The sequence below is a fragment of the Leptopilina heterotoma genome, unplaced genomic scaffold (genome assembly GCF_015476425.1).
Source record: "Leptopilina heterotoma isolate Lh14 unplaced genomic scaffold, ASM1547642v1 Lhet_61, whole genome shotgun sequence".
Taxonomy (NCBI): Eukaryota; Metazoa; Arthropoda; class Insecta; order Hymenoptera; family Figitidae; genus Leptopilina; species Leptopilina heterotoma.
Genome location: NW_025111142.1, coordinates 142,545 through 164,199, shown reverse-complemented (window position 1 = coordinate 164,199; position 21,655 = coordinate 142,545). Strand labels below are relative to the sequence as shown.

The 21,655-nt window shown below is 21.6% G+C and overlaps 3 protein-coding genes across 4 annotated transcripts in view; 2 read left to right on the top strand and 1 right to left on the bottom strand.

Annotated features, from left to right (window-relative positions):
* Positions 1–9,486, bottom strand: part of LOC122509608 (THO complex subunit 2) — a 30,834-nt gene extending 21,348 nt beyond the window's left edge. Inside the window, exons 1-5 of the mRNA XM_043623792.1 lie at positions 9,295–9,486; positions 9,021–9,064; positions 1,239–1,330; positions 505–618; positions 247–362 (exon numbers count right to left, since the gene is read on the bottom strand). Coding sequence (XP_043479727.1) covers positions 247–362; positions 505–618; positions 1,239–1,330; positions 9,021–9,064; positions 9,295–9,362 — 434 coding nt within the window. The 5' untranslated portion in view covers positions 9,363–9,486. The remainder of the gene's footprint in view (positions 1–246; positions 363–504; positions 619–1,238; positions 1,331–9,020; positions 9,065–9,294) is intronic.
* An 830-nt stretch (positions 9,487–10,316) lies between these two features.
* Positions 10,317–13,337, top strand: LOC122509601 (60S ribosomal protein L31). Of its 2 annotated transcripts, none has more exons than XM_043623783.1 (3): positions 10,317–10,427; positions 11,027–11,252; positions 13,155–13,337. In XM_043623783.1, the coding sequence occupies exons 1-3, from the start codon at positions 10,364–10,366 to the stop codon at positions 13,303–13,305; spliced, it is 441 nt and encodes a 146-aa protein (XP_043479718.1). In that variant the 5' UTR covers positions 10,317–10,363; the 3' UTR covers positions 13,306–13,337. The 2 variants fall into 2 exon arrangements, with proteins under 2 accessions (XP_043479718.1, XP_043479719.1); XM_043623784.1 differs by lacking the exon at positions 10,317–10,427 and adding an exon at positions 10,512–10,536.
* A 1,326-nt stretch (positions 13,338–14,663) lies between these two features.
* Positions 14,664–21,366, top strand: LOC122509615 (ankyrin-3-like). Its single transcript, XM_043623811.1, has 2 exons — positions 14,664–14,941; positions 19,497–21,366. Exon 2 carries the CDS (start codon positions 19,527–19,529, stop codon positions 21,324–21,326), a length of 1,800 nt encoding a protein of 599 aa, XP_043479746.1. The 5' UTR covers positions 14,664–14,941; positions 19,497–19,526; the 3' UTR covers positions 21,327–21,366.
* Positions 21,367–21,655: the final 289 nt, after the last annotated feature.

Sequence of the window (21,655 nt, the reverse complement as noted above, 5' to 3'; positions counted from 1 at the left end):
AAATTTATAGACAGAAAAAATTTTCAAAAAATATTATAAAATATAAAAAAATTTGTATAAAATAATAAAATTGAAGAAAAATTAGAAATTTTTCAGAAAATTACAATTTTTTGATATTTTGATAAATACCATTTTTTGAAAAAATTATTTCAAAAATTACTTCTATTGAATTTTTGATGTAAAAAAAAGTAAAAATGGTAAAAAAAAAAGATTTTCAAATTATTAAAAGAAAGGAAATGTACGTACTAAAGTTTCGTCTTGACTTTGATGAATTTAGTCTGAAAATTGAGATTTTTTAATGTCCCAACATCCTGAAGTGTGTCGATTTCTAATCTTTCTTTCAGTATTCGATCTGTTAAAAACTGTAAATAATTTTTGTTATTATTTGTTATTTTTTGTGTGGAAAAAAGGTTATCGATTAAAAAAAAAAGAAAAAGAAAAGAAAAGAAAAAAGGCGACAAAGTAAGTTTTAAATGGAAGAAAAGAACTAATTTTTTTTTATACCTTTTCTGATTCCTTGACGATGTAATAAAAAACGTTTCTTTCCTCATTCTGCGCTTCTGAATCGATCAAAGTAAAAATATCTACAATTGCAGATGGGAATGCTCCGTCGATGGTCTGAAAAAGAAAATTTCAATCCTTAATCTTCCGATTATTTTTTAATAGTTCAAATTTCTTTTAACGTTAGTTAATAATTTTAATTTCAATTCGATAAATTAATAAATTAAATTTCAATTTCAATTCAATAAATTAATAAGTTCAATTTTAATTTCAATTTAAATTTAATAAATTCAATTGCAATTTCAAGTTAAATTCAATAAATTAATAAATTCAATTGCAATTTCAATTTAAATTCAATTTTAATTTCAATTTCAATTTCAATTCAATAAATTAATAAATTCAATTTAAATTTAAATTCGATAAATTAATAAATTCAATTTAAATTTAAATTCAATAAATTTAAATTAAATTAAATAAATTAAAAATATTTAAATTAAATAAATTAATAAATTCGATTTCAACATTAATAAAATTCCAATGTTTAACCTACTGATAATTTTACAACGTTTAAAATTTCTTTGAACATAAAACTTCAAATTTCAAAGTAAAACGTTTTTTTAAAGAATAGAAAGATTTTCTTTATTTCTTTTTTAAAGTTTAGAAATTAATTTTTTTTTCAAAATTCAAAATTACTTTCTCTTTTTGTATTTGAACGGAAATAAAAGATCTAAACTCACAGTAATTTCAGCCAATGCCTCGACTACTTTTTCCTTCTTCACGACACCTCGAACGCCCTGTGAAATTAGTTCGTACAATCCTCGCTTCCATTCTGCAAAAGAAGAAAAAAAAATGTTGAAAATGTACTTCTTAGAATAAAATCATGTATTTTATAGAATAAAAAAAAATAATTTATCTTTTATTTCAAATTGTAAAAATGAATAAAATTGAGAAAGTATTTAAATTGCCAGTAAAAATTTTACTTTATTTGAAATAAAAAAGCCTAACACTAAGAAAAACTACAACCTCGGCTTCGAAATTGTAATTGAATAATTGAAATTCATACGATTTTCGGTTCAAATATAAAGCATATTTTTTATGTAAAATATAAAAAAATAAATAAAATAAAATAAATTTTAAAAATATAAAACTTGGAAAATAATTATAAAATTATTCTCTTCTGATACTGAACGAAACAATAATAAATGTCCACTTTTAAACTATTAATATTGTTTAATAAAAAAAATTACTCAGTTTAGTAAACACGCGAAGTTTGAAATTCGACCGATAGATGGACACCGAGCGCTTCACTCACAAGAGAATTAGAATCTTCGTTACTTATAAGGAGAAACTTTTAACGTCTAAGTACCTAGTCAATCAGTCATTTCGATTGATAAAAAATTAGTATTAGTGGTATATTTAAGTACGAGTTTGGTACTAATAGATAATCAATTTTTTAAGTCTGATTTTTCCCCCATAATCAGCAAAAACTTACATACAAAATTAATATCTCTTTCCAGGAAAAAATTCTTCTATTTTCATTCCTTTTTTTTGCGCAAAAATTAAGTTAAAAATTTTGTCTATTTTTTTGAAATACACAGAGCAAAAAAAAAAAAAGAAACTACAAAAATCTACATTTTACTTAAAATTATAAGTTAAAATTTTTCATAACTATAAAACATGAAAATATCGATCACTTCGGAGCAATCAATATCTTCATGTTTTATAATAATTAAAGTTGTCCCAGTGATAATTTGTCGATAGAATTCAAATTTCAAAGAATAATTACATTTTTCGAGAAATTAGATTAAAATTGTATCAAAAATAATTGAAATTCTGCAATGAGTTTTATTATTTATAAAAATAATTGAATTCCTAAAAAGAAATTTATTATTTATGAAAATAATTGAATTCTTGTAAAACATTTTATTATTTATGCGAAAATAATTGAATTATTGAGAAGAAATTTATAAATAATTGAATTCTTTTGGAAAACATTATAAATTTTTGAAAATAATTTTTTTTTCTGTGAAAAATTTTTACTATTTGCTGAAATATTTAAATTCTTGCGAAGAATTGTATTACATTTTTCTTTTAAATAATCGAATTCGTGTGAAAAATTTTATTATTTGTGAAAATAATTGAAATTTTAAAATATTTTTAAGAATAATTGCATTTTTTTGAGGAATTAAATACATTATAATAATCGTAAGTTTCCTTTCCGTTAACAAATTATCTGCATTCATTTGTTTGTTTTGAAAATGTAATTTTGTGGGTTAAGTATTGGCATTTTTTATATATTTTTTAATGTCAAACTTTTTAATGTGGAAAATATTTTACTTATTAAATTGTCTCGACTCTTTGGTAAAAAATCTAAAATTATCAAAAATTCGATAAATTTCAAAAAACCGTTTTTCTTAAAATTCAACATTTTTCCTCTCTTTTATGGGTTTTAGCTTCATTATTTTTGTGCTTTTGGAAAATACTTTACTTAGTAAATTGTCTCGACTCTTTGATAAAAAATCTAAAATTATCGAAAATTATCAAAAATTCAAAAATCCGAATTTCTTAAAATTCCACATTTTTACCTCTCATTTATGGGATTTAGCTGCATTATTTTTGTGCTTTTGGAAAATACTTTACTTATTTAATAGTCTCGACTCTTTGGTAAAAAATCTAAAATTATCGAAAATTATCAAAAATTCAAAAATCCGAATTTCTTAAAATCCCACATTTTTACCTCTCTTTTATGGGATTTAGCTGCATTATTTTTGTGCTTTTGGAAAATACTTTACTTATTTAATAGTCTCGACTCTTTGGTAAAAAATCTAAAATTATCGAAAATTATCAAAAATTCAAAAATCCGAATTTCTTAAAATTCCACATTTTTACCTCTCTTTTATGGGATTTAGCTGCATTATTTTTGTGCTTTTGGAAAATACTTTACTTATTTAATAGTCTCGACTCTTTGGTAAAAAATCTAAAATTATCGAAAATTATCAAAAATTCAAAAATCCGAATTTCTTAAAATTCCACATTTTTACCTCTCTTTTATGGGATTTAGCTGCATTATTTTTGTGCTTTTGGAAAATACTTTACTTATTTAATAGTCTCGACTCTTTGGTAAAAAATCTAAAATTATCGAAAATTATCAAAAATTCAAAAATCCGAATTTCTTAAAATTCCACATTTTTACCTCTCTTTTATGGGATTTAGCTGCATTATTTTTGTGCTTTTGGAAAATACTTTACTTATTTAATAGTCTCGACTCTTTGGTAAAAAATCTAAAATTATCGAAAATTATCAAAAATTCAAAAATCCGATTTTCTTAAAATTCAACATCTTTTCCTCTCTTTTATGGGATTTAGCTTCATTATTTTTGTGCTTTTGGAAAATACTTTACTTAGTAAATTGTCTCGACTCTTTGGTAAAAAATCTAAAATTATCAAAAATTCGAAAAATTTCAAAAATCCGTTTTTCTTAAAATTCAACATTTTTTCCTCTCTTTTATGGGTTTTAGCTTTATTATTTTTGTGCTTTTGGAAAATACTTTACTTAGTAAATTGTCTCGACTCTTTGGTAAAAAATCTAAAATTATCGAAAATTATCAAAAATTCAAAAATCCGAATTTCTTAAAATTCAACATTTTTTCCTCTCTTTTATGGGATTTATCTTCATTATTTTTGTGCTTTCGGAAAATACTTTACTTATTTAATAGTCTCGACTCTTTGGTAAAAAATCTAAAATTATCAAAAATTCAAGAAAATTCAAAAATCCGATTTTCTTAAAATTCAACATCTTTTCCTCTCTTTTATGGGATTTAGCTACATTATTTTTGTGCTTTTGGAAAATACTTTACTTAGTAAATTGTCTCGACTCTTTGGTAAAAAATCTAAAATTATCGAAAATTCGAAAAATTTCAAAAATCCGTTTTTCTTAAAATTCAACATTTTTTCCTCTCTTTTATGGGATTTAGCTTCATTATTTTTTGGTGCTTTTGGAAAATACTTTACTTATTAAATTGTCTCGACTCTTTGGTAAAAAATCAAAAATTATTAAAAATTATCAAAATCCGAAAAATCGAATTTGTTAAAATTCAACATTTTTCCTTCTCTTTTATGCCATTTAGCTTTATTATTATTTGAATTTTTATTCAAGAGAAAAAATGGAAAACTGAAAAAATTTAGAAACTTTTAAAAATTCCAGGCCTTTTCCATGATTTCCCTGATTTCCAGAAGCCTTTTAAAAATTCCATACCATTTCCATGATTTCCATGATTTCCATGATTTCCAGATTCTGTAGGAACCCTGCTTTTGTCTGACTTTCTTCTAAATTATCGAATTCAGTGATTTCTGGGGTGAATTTGGTTAAGTTGACAAAATGATTAATTTCTATTTGAATTCGTTTTTTTTGAATGTAGAAAATCTGATGTTAATTTAATTCTTTTTTCATTATGCACGGCAAAAAATATTTAGCTGGATGAACTACAGATTTCACTTTAGTAGCGAAATTTTTCAGTGCTTCAATTAATACTTTCGTTATTCTAGAGAAACTTATCGCTATTTCAAGTAAAACTTTTTTCAGTGTGTAATAATTATTATTTCTTTAAAAAGTATTTAATTTAAAATGGCTTTATAAAATAAGCAATGCAAAAGATGACTCAGATACTAATTGTAATTGTTCTAGCCATAGTTTAAGTCTAGTAATGTAAATTCTATTTAAATTGAGACCATTGAGTGAAATTATTTGAATTTTAGTTAGTTAAATCTCTTTGTTAGGTTATAATAATTATTTCTTTAAAATTTTTTAAATTGTTTAAAATAAGCAGCCCCATACAACATTCCCGCGCGCTTGCGCGCGGATAGTTTGGCTAGTTTAAAAATATATTAAAAATAATAAAAATTCTGTGATGAGGTGAATTTTATCATTTATGAAAATAATTGGATTTTAATAAAAATTTTCTTAAATAATTTTATTTTTGTGAAAAATTTTACTTTTTACGAAAATATTTAAATTCTTGCGAAGAATTATATTAATTTTTTTTTTTTTTTTTTGAAATAATTGAATTTGTGTGAAAAACTTTATGAAAATAATTGAATTTTTGTGAAGAATTTTCACAATTTATGCCAATTTTTTTTAAAAATAATTTGTTTTTGAAAAAATTTTAGAAACATTGTATTTTAAATATAGAAATCTTGAATTATTTTTAAGTAATTTATTAAAAATTTTTGAATTGTTTCAAAAAATGTTTAAAATAATTTGTAACTTTTGCAAAATTGCGAAGAAATTTATAAAAAAAAAAATTGTAAATAATGAAATTCCTGTGAAATTTTTATTATTTCTTGAAAATAATTAAAAGTTCGTATAGAATTTTTATTAATTTTTTTTTTAAATTATTGAATTGTTTTGGAAAATATAAAATATAAAAAATATAAATTATTTTATCGAGAACTTCTAAAATTTATATTTTCAGTCTAATTATTTTCTAATTATTTTACAAATGTAAAATTGTACGTCTTACTTTTATTTTTTATCATTGAATTTTTAATCATTATCCTCAAGGTTTTTTATGATGGATAAATAGAGAAATTCTATTACGTATTATTAATTTTAATCTGTTAAAACATAACTCACGTTATAATAGTAAATTTCTTCATTATCTAAACCAAAGTAATCAATTGATTTCTATGCGTCTATTTACAACATATGTGCAATTCGATTAATGCTGTGCGTCTCCATTGTGATGTTAACATCGATTTATTTAACAATTCATTTGGCTTCATTTAAATGGACATTGAGAAGGAATTCATTAGTGTCCCAACATTGTTAAATTTCAATTTCACTTTATTCTCTAATTTAAATGAAATTTATTTATTTTCAAATTTTTTTTTTAATTTCAACGTAACAAAAATTTTAAATTAATAAACAAAAACTTCCTTTTAAAATTAGAATTTTTTTTTACTAATTTTAATTTTTTTTATTAATTTTAATACTAATTTGAATCAGTACTTCAGTTTTTGCTTTTGAATTAGTAAATTTTACTAATAAATAATAACTTTTACTAATTTATTAGTAAAATTTCCTAATTCAAAAACAAAAAGTCAGGTACTCATTCAAATTAAAAAACATTTCCTGTTAAACTTACTTTTTACGCCAGGAAAGCTTAATAATTTGAAAATTAAAAATTATTCTAATTACATTTACCGTATTCTCAAATAATCGACAACTCAACTATTATTAAATGTTTACTTGACCCAAATAATTATTTAACTAAGTGAAATAATCGACTATTTGACTATTATTATTAAATGTTTACTTGACCCAAATAATTCTTTACAAAAATCGAATTATTTTTAATACAATTTTATTAAAATTTCAAGAAAAAATTCAATTATTTTCTAAAACTTTCATAAATTCTTCGAAAAAATTCAAATTTAAAAAAAATGTTTAATAATATTTTTCGAAAGAATCCACTTATTTTCTAAAATTTTAATGAATCCTTCGAAACAATTCAATTATTTTTCTAAATAGTCAAATCTTTGCAAAAATTAAATTATTTTCAATACAATTTTTTTTTAAATTTTATGAAAAAATTCCATTTTTTAAAAAATTTTGAATAATATTTTTCGAAAAAATTCAATTATTTTACTAAAATTTTAATAAATCCTACAAAACAATTCAATTATTTTTATAAATAGAAAATTCTTCTTATGATTTCAATTATTTTTAATACAATTTTTTAAAAATTTTATGAAAGAATTCCATTTTTTTTTTAATTTTTAATATTTAAAAAAAAAATTCCAATTACTTTTTTAAATTTTAATAAATCCTACGAAACAATTCAATTACTTTTATAAGTAGTAAAATTCATTGCAAGAATTAAATTATTTTTATAAATAATAAAATTCTTCTTAGGATTTCAATTATATTCAATACAATTTTAATAAACTTCAAAAATAAAATATTTAATTATAATAAGAAATAGACACGATTATATTAAAAAGTTAAGAAAAATTCTTTGTTTACTTCAATAATATTCAAAATTTCCAATTAAAATTATTCAAAAAACTACATTATTTTCACAAAAACTTAAAGAAATTGAATTATTTACAAAAACTCTAATAAAATTGTTTAAAAGAGTTTAATTTTCTATCAATAATTGTAATAAAATTTTAATGTTAGAACTATTAATTACAATTAATAACAAAATCGATAATATTCAATAAATTAAAGAAATTTTTTGAAAGAATTCAATTATTGTCAAAACCTTTTATAGTTATTTGTTCTTCGAAAGAATTTAATTATTTTCTATATTTTAAATAAAAATTCCTTAAATGAATTAAATTATTTTAGAAAATTGTATATAAAAATTCTGAGAAGAATTTAATTATTTTCTAAATTTTTTAATAAAATTTAATAATTAAATGTTTAATTTAAATTATTAAGAAACGCGATTATTTTAAAAATTTTCAATTTCAATTATTAAAGAAATTCCATTATTTTTAAAAAAAATACAAAGAAATTCTTCAGAAAATATTGTTTTTAGATGAAAATTTAGAATTTCAGTGTAAAATAAAATTGTTTTTTATTATAAACTTTTAATTATTTATTTATTGCTTTTTATTATTTATTATTATTTTTATTATTATGATATTTAAAATCGAAAAAATGATTAAAATGTTCTTTAAATATCACTAAAAAATATTTTGTTAAAAAAATAAAAATTTCTCGAACAAAAATTTTTCTAGAAATTTTGAATATTTATTTAAATACCGAAACTTTTCACTGAAAATTTCCGATATTTAAAATTTTTTGACTTCTCCTCCTTTCCCTGATCGATGGACACTCTGAAAAAACTCAAAAACATAATTTTTTTTTCAAATAAAGTAATATTTTCTTTCACTGCAATCTAATTTTTAAAAAAATATATTTTATTCAAGATTTAAACGAATATTAATTAAAGTTTAATATTTAAAAATACATTTTTCATACAATTGTTAAAATAAAATAATGAACTTTTTTTTATAAAAGAATTTACTAGAAACATTTTTTTTTACAAATTTAAATTTTAATCGTAATAAATTTAAAGATAACAGATAAGAAAAGAAATTTTTTCTATTTTTGCACATTTTTGAAAATAAAAATTTTCCTTTGTTTGAAAACATTTAGAAATCTATTCCATTTCGCCAAAAAATTGTTATTTAGAAAAGTTTTGAAATTATTTTGTTGTAAACAATCTTTTTTTTTATTTATAAAAACAAACTGAATGTATAAAAAATGATTTTGATAATAAATATAAAAATTTACTCCGACACGAGAGTCGAGAGAATATTTTTGAATATCAAACAAAAAAGAAAACGTGCTCACAATAAAAAAAAGTCAAAATCAATTGATTATGAATTAAAAAGAAATATTGTCACTTTTCGAAAATGGAGAATAAGCAAAAAAAGAAATAGAGAAAGAGGAGAAAAAAAGGGAAAAGTAAATAAAAATGTATATAAAATATGAAAAAAAATATTCACCTGATGTTTGGCCTTCCTTGAATGTATGCTTGATTAACTTGAAGCTGCAAACAGTCGTTAATTGACAAATTAACCCTTCGCTAGGACGATAATCAAAGGGAGATAAAGTCACGACGATCTAAGATTTTATTTAACTATTTTTTTTTTATTTATTTATTTACTACTTTTTTTTATATATATTTTTCTCTCACACAATTTTTATAAGCTCTCAGTAGAAATTGTAAAATTTAATATGGACGCGCGTTTCAACTACGTCGTCAATTTTTTCACTTACAAATCGCCTCTTCCTTGTTTCTCCCATGTTTTCCATAAATCAGAATTCCAAATTTTACCGGCCATCATTTAAAAAAAAATATCATGTAATACAAATAAACACGTCTGTTCTCTTCGCGAAAACAATAACCGTGCAAATCACAGGTTAACAGACGCCATTTTCATCAGTTACAAATTTACAATATGCGATGTGTTCCTAAAACTTATCAAATTTTACCTACAACTTGAGTGCTAAAGCCGCATTCACACTGTTCAACTTGTTTCATGTTTGAAACAGTGAAATTTTTGCAAAAAAAAATTCAAACTTTTTGCCGCGGCGATTTTTTATTCTATTCTTGCAAATAGAACAAAAATAGAATATTGTAGATTAAAGTAATTGTTGCAGTTTAACCAAATTTATTTAATCTTTCATTTAAAATATTATTTTCAATCCTTTATTTTGCATTTAAATGTTTTTAAATTTAATTTAAACTGAACTAATACGAATTTTGCATAAACTTATCACTTTCCTTTCTTTGTCATTTTCTTAAGCTGTGTTCACACTTTGCGTTTCGATGTACTTCTATCCTTGTTACACTCATGGAGCAATGCATTTACAACCTTTTGTAAAAAAATTGTCCAGAATGTAAAAATCTATATTGGAGTGAGAGAGACAGGCTGTGTATTTGTCTCTCTTACTCCAATGTAAATTTTCCGTTCTGGACAATTTTTACCGAAGGTGTAAACGCTCTATTAAAACTATGCAAAATAACTATTTTGCGCATCGTTTTCACGTTCGTGTCGATGAAAAAAGAAGTTGTTGTAGAAGCAGCTTAGGCTGCTTCTACAACAACTTTTTTTTCTTGGTTTGGTTGGTTGGTATATTTTACTTTTACTAATTAATGAAAGAAGTAATTAATTAAATCTAATAAATAATTAAATCACTACTTAAAAATTAATTTACTTGTTCGTGTCGACGGTGTCGACACAAACGAAGAAAAAGAAAACTGTTGTAGAAGCAGCTTAAGAAACTTGATCCAATAGAGACTCCACTGCAAGTCCTGTGAAACGAGCCTAATGGTGAAAATTGAATGCCTTTTGGAACGTCGACGCGGTCGACCTTCTCTTTTGTTAAAAACACTCCTTATCGGAAAGGTAACTTTGTGAATTTTTCAATAAATAATCCATTAAAATCGTGTAGAATTCTGTTTTTTTTATAAAAGTTTTTTCAAAAATATTATTCTCCATACCATTTAATTGTTAGGCACGTAAATATTTTTGTGAAATAGTGTCGTTGGGTCTTGTAAACAAAAACGTGATATACTCCTAACCTAATTTTTGTGAAATATTGTTAAAATTTATTTTATTCTGTAGAAAATTAATTCAAACACATTTTACGTTTATTACACTATTTATAGAATTTAATTGTGAAAAATAATTTAAAAATTGATGTTACGATAAAGGGGGGGAAATGTGTGAAAGTTTATCGTTGACAGATATTCATAACCTATTTTTACATTTTTCTTTTTTCAAATTTCATTTCACAACTGTATTAAGTGTAAAATTGCAAGTTAGGGAGTGAAATTTTTTCTATTGTTATTGTTTGACTATTTTTTTTTTAATATTCTTTATTTGGAATATTTGTTTTACTTTTTTTTTAAATCGAAAGAGAGGGAAATTTGCTTTTTTTTAAGTTTTCAAGTTTGGCTACTTTAAAGAGAGTTGATTAAATTTTGTGAATTTTTATTGCGTAGGCAAGATGGTTAAACCTGGAGAGAAGAAAGGCAAAAGTGCCATCAATGAGGTGGTGACACGCGAATACACAGTGAACCTCCACAAACGTTTGCATGGCATCGGTTTCAAGTACCGAGCACCAAGAGCGATTAAGGAGATTCGCAAATTTGCCGAAAAACAAATGGGTACTCCAGATGTGCGAATTGATACCCGTCTAAACAAACAACTTTGGTCCAAAGGAATCAGGTACGAACTACCCTTTTTTTATTATTAATTTAAAAGTTATTATTTATTATTAATTTTTTAGACACTAAAAAAAGTTATTTAATTCATATAAACGATTATTTAAATAGTAATAATTCAAATATAATAATAATACGATAATTATATGTAATATTAATATTGAAAACATTTATTAGTGTCAAGTAATTTGTATTTAAATCAATTAAATTGTATTTCCTTCAAATAATGAAAGTATGGTTCAAATACAATTTATTTGATTTAAATAAAAATAATTTCATTCAAGTAAATATTTATTTTGATATTAGACGCAAGTAATCTGTAATAATTTGTTTTCAATTTTTAAATGAATGTAAAATTAATTTAATTAATTTAATTTTTAATTTGAATTTTGTAAAGTATTTATAAAAAGATTTGAAAATAATTGAATTTTATGAAGAATTCAATTATTCTCAATAATTGAATAATCAATTATTTAAAAAAAACTTCTAATAAAATCTAATTTCATCATTGTACATTTTTCACAGGAATTCAATTATTTTGAAAGACAATTTTTAATAAAATTCTTCTCAAAAATCCACTTAATTTTTAAAATTTTGCAAAAATTTAATAATTTGTAAAAAAAATAAATTTTTTTGCAGGGATTTAATTATTTAAAAAGTTTTCATAAAATTCTATTCAAGAATTCAATTATTTTCAGAAATAATTAAATTGTCGATTTACTGAAATTCAATGAATTCTTGTAAAGTATTTATAAAAAAAAAATTTTTAAATAATTAAATTCATTTTGAGAATTTTATTAAAATTTTTTCATTAAATTTCGTAAAAATAATGTAATTTTATTAAATAATTTTTTTTAATTGAAAATTTTTTAAATAATTGAAAATTTTGAAAATAATTTAATTAAAAAATTTTGAGAACAATTGAATTGTTTAGAAAATTTTTATTACAATTTTTAAAAATAATTGAACCTGTTTGAGAAATTTTATTTTAAAAAAAACTTGATTATAATTGAACTTTTTCTTTGAAATTTTATTAAAATTGTGTTGAAAATAATTGAATTTCTCCGAACAATTTTATTATTTACAGAAATTATTGAATTATTGACAAGAATTTTACAATTTATAAAAATAATTGAATTGTTTCGCGAAGAATATATTTAATTATATATCAGAGTTGTTGGGAATAATTGAATTTTTATTAAAACTCTTGAAAATAATTGAATTTAAATAATATTTTTAAAAATAATATTGTATTCTTTCGAGAAATTTTATTAAAATTGAAAATAATGAAATTCTTGCGACAAATTTTTGTTAAAATTTTTGAATAAAATAATAAACAAGAATATTTAATATTTTGTACTTCATAAGTGATATCTATAAATTTTAAATCTGCAATCATTCAAAAATTGATGTTTATTCTTGAAAATATAAAATTTTTTAATTTACAAAACAGTAAAGAAAGATTTGCATAATATTTTCTTGTATATTTATAAATTAATAACATTTGAAGTAGATTTTAAAAAAATTTAAAATAAAATTGGATTTTTTGAAAGCACAATTTCCATCTTTTAATAGAACAGTAATTAAAGTACAAAGTCAGTTACGTAATATTAATTAATGTATAATGTATAATTATATAATCAGTGATCACTTTGTAAGTTTTTAAACATTATAGTAAAATTAAAAAAATTAAAATTAAATTTTTTTAAATATAATTTTTTTAAATTTTTTAAGTTTTAAAGTTTAAGTGAAATTTATTTAAAATTAAACTAAAAACTTTTGGGGAAATTTTAATATTTAAAAGAGATGTATTTGGAATATTTCTATCATAATAATATAGCTATAGTCTATAAGTATATTTTTTCAATCAGAAAATTAATTTTCAAATATTTTTTTCTAATTGCAGAAATGTACCTTTCCGTGTTCGCGTGAGGCTCAGCAGAAGGAGGAACGACGACGAGGATTCAGTAAACAAATTATACACCCTCGTCACATACATCCCCGTCGGTACATTTAAGGGTCTCCAAACAGAAAATGTAGACGCGAGCCAAGATTAATTTATAATTAATAAAAATTCCTTTGATCATTACTTTTTTCGAAAAAGCTTGCAATTATTTTTCACCCTCCCACTAACTCTTTAAATCTGTAAGTTGCATTTTTTAAATTCTAATCTTTTTCTTCCATTAAGATTTTTTATCTTTGGAATATTGCTTAAAAATCTTGGGAAAAATATGGCTTGACCTTTGTACGATATTTGTACGATATCTTACTTTACGATATTTTCAATTTATTTCAATACAATTCAGAGTTTAATAACGGGCTAGATTGGGCTAGATTAATAATAATAATAAACGTAAGTATAATAAAAAAAGTAATAGTTTTTTAAAAATTTTTTATTTCAAATTTTGTAGAATTGAGATTCTTTTACAGGAATTTATCTACTTATATTTCTTTAAAAAAATGCAAGTCAATGAAGTATAAAAAAGATTCGAAAAATTATGTTTATGATCGAAATCTGCAATTTTCAAATTAAAATTATTTTTTTACACAGAAAATTTGTTATGAAATAATTTATGTAACATTTTGCCTTTTTTCTTCAGTTAACAATTGCAATTTTTGCAAAGCTTATTTGGCTCTTAACAATTGTTTTTATTTTGTTAATATTTGTTGTAAAAAAATAATTTGAAGAAACAAAATTTGTTTAATTTGTTAATTTATTATTATATTATATTATTATTATATATTATCATATAATAATAATATATTAATAATAATAGTGAAACAAATTTTTTTTCTTCAAATTATTTTTTTATAACAATTATTAACAAAATAAAAACAATTGTTAAGGGCCAAATAAGCTTTGCAAAAATTGCAATTAATTGTAATTATTATAATATTACTATAATAATTACTATTTTTTATTATTGTTAAATTAATTGTTAGTCAATTACGATCGTGAAATACACTTAAAATTTTAGTTTATAAATATTATTATTTCTTCATTATTATCAATTTTCTATAAAATTAATTTATAGTATTATTTATAAAATTATTTATATTAATTTATATAATTATTTATATTAATTTATAATTTTATAATTATATCATATTATGATTTGCTGATGATTGACAATTGTTTGTAAATAATTCTCAGAAAATTCATAATAATATATATTACTTTAATTTAAAATTGTTTTTATTTATAATTTACTTATGAATTACTTTATAAATAATTTAAATTTATTATTATTTTATTATTTCTTTACAAGCAGAATTGAAATATTTTCCATATTTTGATAAATAATCTTTTGTATGAGCGCACCTTTGAATATACGGACAAAATGCTATACACCCCTTCTTATTGAAATACAATACAAAGAAAGCAGGTACGTTCATCTGGTCATTAATCGAAGAATATAGTTTCAAATGATATTTTAAATGTATTTTAATGATCGATACTAATTAATTTTTAATGACCTTCACTTTTAGAGGTGAACAGAAAAATAGCCGTTCATTCAATCTTAAACCTTCAAGCAAGCAGGACGTTTTCAAAAATTTTGCAATATTTATCCAGTGAAATTGTGATATAAATTATTCAATAATACAGAAATTGTGATTTAATATTATTATTATTATTATTATTATTATTATTAATTTAAAATTTAAATAAATTGGATTAACGAACATGTAACCGTAAGTACACAAATTTAAAATGTTTTTTATTTATTTATTACATACACTTATATTGTTCAGTTTATATTTAAATTTCAAATATTATAAGTTTTCATATTAGAAATTTAATGTTATATTTATGAACATTCTAATTTTTCTTTAATTCAATTTTCTTAATTCAATTTTAAAAGAGTTGCCTTTACAATTTTTCTTCGCAATAATTCTATTATTTTAAAAAATATTCAATTTATGTTTACAGAGATTCAATTATTTTTATAAAGATGTAATACAATTTTTTACAGGGATTCAATTCTTATTTTCATAAATAATAAAACTCATTGCAGAATTTCAATTATTTTTGATACAATTCTAATCGAATTCCTCGAAAAAATGTAATTATTCTAAAATTTTTTATTGAAATTCCTCAAAAAAATTCAATTATTTAAAAATTTATTAATAAATTTCTTTATGAGAATTCAATTTTAAGAAAAATGCAATAATTGAATTCTTGTAGAATTTTGAAAAAGTTTCAAATTAAAATCTTTGAAAATAAGTTGAATTCTTTAATGATTATGTATATTTAAAATTATTTAAAAAATTTTAACGCAATTCTTCGAAAAATTTCAATTACCATCAAATATAATAAAATTTTTCGAAGAAATTCAATTATTTTCAGGAATTTTAATAAGAATCATTGCAAAATTAAATTATTTCCAAATTAATAAAATTTTTCGTAAAAATTCAATTATTTTCAGGAATTTTAAGAAAATTCAATGCAAAATTCAATTATTTCCAAAGTAATAAAATTTTTTGTAGAAATTCAATTATTTTCAGGGATTTGAATAAAATTCAATTATTTTCAAAAAAAATAAAATTCTTCATGGGAATTCAATTATTTTCAGGAATTTTAATAAAAACCATTGAAAAATTCAATTATTTCCAAAGTAATAAAATTTTTCGTAGAAATTCAATTATTTTCAGGAATTTTAAGAAATTTAAATTCAAAATTCAATTATGTTCAAAAGACAGAAAATATATCTTGGGAATTCAATTATTTTAAGGAATTTTAAGAAAATTCAATGCAAAATTCAATTATTTCCAAAGTATTAAAATTTTTCGTAGAAATTCAATTATTTTCAAGAATTTTAAGAAAATTCAATGCAAAATTCAATTATTCCAAAGTAATAAAATTTTTCGTAGAAATTCAATTATTTTCAGGAATTTTAAGAAATTTAAATGCAAAATTCAATTATGTTCAAAAGAAATAAAATTCTTCTTGGGAATTCAATTATTTTAAGCAATTTTAATAAAAATTATTGCAAAATTCAATTATTTCCAAAGTAATAAAATTTTTCGTAGAAATTCAATTATTTTCAAGAATTTTAAGAAAATTCAATGCAAAATTCAATTATTCCAAAGTAATAAAATTTTTCGTAGAAATTCAATTATTTTCAGGAATTTTAAGAAATTTCAATGCAAAATTCAATTATTCCAAAGTAATAAAATTTTTCGTAGAAATTCAATTATTTTCAGGAATTTTAAGAAATTTAAATGCAAAATTCAATTATGTTCAAAAGAAATAAAATTCTTCTTGGGAATTCAATTATTTTAAGCAATTTTAATAAAAATTATTGCAAAATTCAATTATTTCCAAAGTAATAAAATTTTTCGTAGAAATTCAATTATTTTCAAGAATTTTAAGAAAATTCAATGCAAAATTCAATTATTCCAAAGTAATAAAATTTTTTGTAGAAATTCAATTATTTTCAGGGATTTGAATAAAATTCAATTATTTTCAAAAAAAATAAAATTCTTCATGGGAATTCAATTATTTTCAGGAATTTTAATAAAAACCATTGAAAAATTCAATTATTTCCAAAATAATAAAATTTTTCGTAGAAATTCAATTATTTTCAGGAATTTTAAGAAAATTCAATGCAAAATTCAATTATTCCAAAGTAATAAAATTTTTCGTAGAAATTCAATTATTTTCAGGAATTTTAAGAAATTTAAATTCAAAATTCAATTATGTTCAAAAGACAGAAAATATATCTTGGGAATTCAATTATTTTAAGGAATTTTAAGAAAATTCAATGCAAAATTCAATTATTTCCAAAGTAATAAAATTTTTCGTAGAAATTCAATTATTTTCAAGAATTTTAAGAAAATTCAATGCAAAATTCAATTATTCCAAAGTAATAAAATTTTTCGTAGAAATTCAATTATTTTTAGGAATTTTAAGAAATTTAAATGCAAAATTCAATTATGTTCAAAAGAAATAAAATTCTTCTTGGGAATTCAATTATTTTAAGCAATTTTAATAAAAATTATTGCAAAATTCAATTATTTCCAAAGTAATAAAATTTTTCGTAGAAATTCAATTATTTTCAAGAATTTTAAGAAAATTCAATGCAAAATTCAATTATTCCAAAGTAATAAAATTTTTCGTAGAAATTCAATTATTTTCAGGAATTTTAAGAAATTTCAATGCGAAATTCAATTATTTCTAAAGTAATAAAATTTTTGGTAGAAATTCAATTATTTTCAGGGATTTGAATAAAATTCAATTATTTTCAAAAAAAATAAAATTCTTCATGGGAATTCAATTATTTTCAGGAATTTTAAGAAAATTCAATGCAAAATTCAATTATTTCCAAAGTAATAAAATTTTTCGTAGAAATTCAATTATTTTCAGGAATTTTAAGAAATTTCAATGCGAAATTCAATTGTTTTCAGGAATTTTAAGAAAATTCAATGCAAAATTAAATTATTTCCAAAGTAATAAAATTTTTTGTAGAAATTCAATTATTTTCAGGAATTTTAAGAAATTTCAATGCGAAATTCAATTATTTCTAAAGTAATAAAATTTTTGGTAGAAATTCAATTATTTTCAGGGATTTGAATAAAATTCAATTATTTTAAAAAAAAATAAAATTCTTCATGGGAATTCAATTATTTTCAGGAATTTTAATAAAAACCATTGCAAAATTCAATTATTTCCAAAGTAATAAAATTTTTCGTATAAAATTCAATTATTTTCAGGAATTTTAAGAAATTTCAATGCGAAATTCAATTATTTTCAGGAATTTTAAGAAATTTTAATGCAAAATTCAATTATTTCTAAAGTAATAAAATTTTTCGTAGAAATTTAATTATTTTCAGGGATTTTAATAAAATTCAATTATTTAAAAAAAAAATAAAATTCTTTATGGGAATTCAATTTTTTTCAGGAATTTTAATAAAATTCAATGCAAAATTCAATTATTGTCTGTTAAAAAAATTCAATTATTCAAAAATTTGTTAATAAAATTCTTTATGAGAATTCAATTTTGAGAAACATTCAATTATTCAATAAATTATTTACTTTTCTATTCAAAATAATTAGGTATTTAAAAAGAAATATTATTAAAAAAATTCGTCTTAAGAATTCAATTATTTTCAAAAGTAATAAAATTCTTATCAGAAATTCATTTATGGTCAAAAGTTTTTAAGTTTTTTTTTTTTTTAAGTTTTTAAGTTTTTTTTTGTCGTATAGAATTTTCTAATAATAATTAATTCAAATATGAATTTCAGTTAAAACTTTAGATAATAATTGAGTTTTGAAAAGATTTCAAATTATATAATCTTTCAATGTTTGAATTTTTCATACTTTTAAGGGGAGACCCGCACCCGAAATTTCAACTATAATAGAATATAACTGGAAAAATTTTTTATATTTTTTTCCTGACACTATTTTGATTCAGAAATAAGGTGAAAACAAAAAAAAAAAAAATTTCATGATTTTTTCGGAAATTAAAAATTTTTTTTTCTGTAACTTTTGACAAAATTTAAATTTCACAAAATCCACGCCCTTAATTATAAAATAGAGTAGTAAGAAACTCATTACAACAAATTAAAATAAATTTTATTTTTTAATGGTTTTTGTTTTAATGAGTTTCTTACACTCCATTTTATAATTAAGGACATGGATTTTGTGAAATTTTAATTTTGTCAAAAGTTACAAAAAAAAAAAAATTAAAAAAAATTTTTTAATTTCCGAAAAAATCATGAAATTTTTTTGGTTTTTTTTCACCTTATTTCTAAATCAAAATAGTGTCAGAAAAAAAATATACTAAATTTTTTCAACTATATTCTATTATAGTTGAAATTTCGGGTGCGGGTTAACTTAAAATTGTGTAGATTTAATTTTTTTTTTTTTAAAGTTATTTGAAGTTTTTATTTTCTAATATAATATTTGATTGAAGAATTTGTAAACAAAAGGATTTGAAAATGTTCAAAGAAATTTGTCGCTGAAATTATTAATAATAATTAATTTAAACTTTATGAAGAAGAATTTTAGTTAAAAATTCTGGAAAACAGTAGTTGAATTAAAATAATGAATAAAGTAATTTTGAATAAGTTACAGTTATTATTATTGTTATTATATTATTATTATATTATTTTATATTATAAAATAATGATTTTACCAGTCGGTCATTTGATCGATTTCTTTATGTTTATAACAATTTTTTATAAGTTGTTTAATTTCAAAAAGGTTAGAATTTTTAAATTTTCGAAAAAATTTTTTTTTTTACAGAAAGTTTCGAGAACGCAATTTGTGACAAATATGAATTTTGCCGACGACTACGAGTACACTCTTGAATATAATCAACTATTTCTTGCTGTTCATAATGGCGAATCAGCAAGAATTAGTTCACTCCTAAGAAAATATTCAGCAAGAGAAATAATTTCCCGAAGAACATTGATGCACGTCGCAGCAGCACGAGGGTACGATGATATATTTCAAATCCTCATTGCCGAGGGTTATATAAAAACAATTAGTTTTCTCATCACCAAACCAGATATAAACGGAAACACACCACTACATCTCGCCATAGAAAAAAATCATCCCGGAATGTTTATTGTACTAGTGCAAAATAGTAACGTAAATACAAAAAATTTTTGGGGTGCAACACCACTAATTTTGGCCGCACTTCACAATCGCTTAGAATTTGCAAGAATACTCATCAAAAGAGGTGCTAAAATTGATATCTCAGATCATCATTACAGAAGAACGGCTCTTCATCATGCGTCTGTTAACGGAAATTTGAGTATTGTTCAACTGCTCATGAGCTGTGGATCAAATTCTTTTAGTGTCAAGGACAAATGTTTGATGTCCCCATTCGAGTTAGCGATGAAATTCGGTAATTTGGAGGTAATTAAATATTTTTCGGAAAATTTCCCATCACTTCGATTGTTGATTGAAAAAAACGATGAGTTACTCTTCGCGTGTGTTATTAACAACAATGTCGATGTTTTGAACTATTTCATTAATTTCGGAGTGAAAAGTGAGAGTAGAAATTTACTAATTGAATCACTTAGTTTAGGTAAGGTTGAAATTTGGAAGTTGTTACTAAAGTGTAGTTCGAAAATTTATTCTTCTAAGGAAGCACCCCTTCATATAGCTGTACGATCCGGTCGATTGGAGAAAGTTGAAAAACTTTTAAAAACCGACAAGGAAAAAAATCCCCTAATTGCAAAACAAGCAGTCTATATTGCAGTGGAAACGGAGCAACCGGAAATTTTAAAACTTCTTCTAAAAAATCAATTTTGTGTAGGTTCCTGTTTCATGAATTTAACTCCTCTTCATATTGCGGCAACATTTAAAACTACGAAGATTCTAGAAATGCTTCTACATTCCAAATGTGAGATTAATTCACAAACTGATAATTATTTCACTCCATTGCATTTTGCGGCAATTTCGGGACAGTTGAATAATTTTAGAATTCTCCTCGAGGCTGGTGCTGATCCCTTCGTTAATAAAACACCATTCAATGTTGTATTAAAACTTCTATCGCCTGTGGAAACATATACTTTGATGCCAGATAATTTAAAAATAGCAATTCTGTTAATTAGTAACACGAGGAATTCTTTGGGACTAATGACAAGTTGTTTGGGAATAGAACAAATTTTCATCATGAAAATGGTTGTTGCACGTTCTGTTTTGTTAATTGGTGACTATAAAGTGCGAAAGACTTCGAAATATAAAGGAAAGAATTGGGAAGAAGAGTGTAAGAAAGAATTAAGAAGAATGAAAGAGACGAATGTTTGTGATGATTATAATTTGACATTCTACGATATTTTAACAATGTCTGTTGAGAAAATTTCAATGTACATAGGACGGGAGAATTTGTTAAAGAGTTTAGAAGATTCTTATTGTAATTTTCCGGCATATGGCGAATTTTTGAAAGTTAACATTCAGGAAGGAATTGAGAGAAAGAATCTTATGGACATGTGCGTAAATTCTTTACAAAGACTTGTTGAGGGGAATTTTAATATTCAGATTTCAAGTATTCATATTCATTTTGTAACTCAATATCTTTCTGTACAAGATTTACGCAGATTGAAAACAGCGTTTTCACTATAAAAATTGTAAAAAATGATAATAAATGTTTAATATATTATAATGTCTTTGTTTCTACTTCATTTTGGTAATTTTTTTTTTTATCTAAATCAGATTCAAAATAAGCATTTACGTGGTAAATGAATAAGTGTTAAAATAACATCAGAATGGGTTAAAATAATATGCTACAGTTTTATCCCTCTGGAATTAAATTAACATCAGAAAGGATTAAAATAATTCATTTCGATATTTTTATAAATAATAAAAATCTCACAAGAATTCAATTATTTACAAAATTTTTTATAAATTTCTTCACAATAATTCAATTATTTTCATAAAATAATAAAAATTTC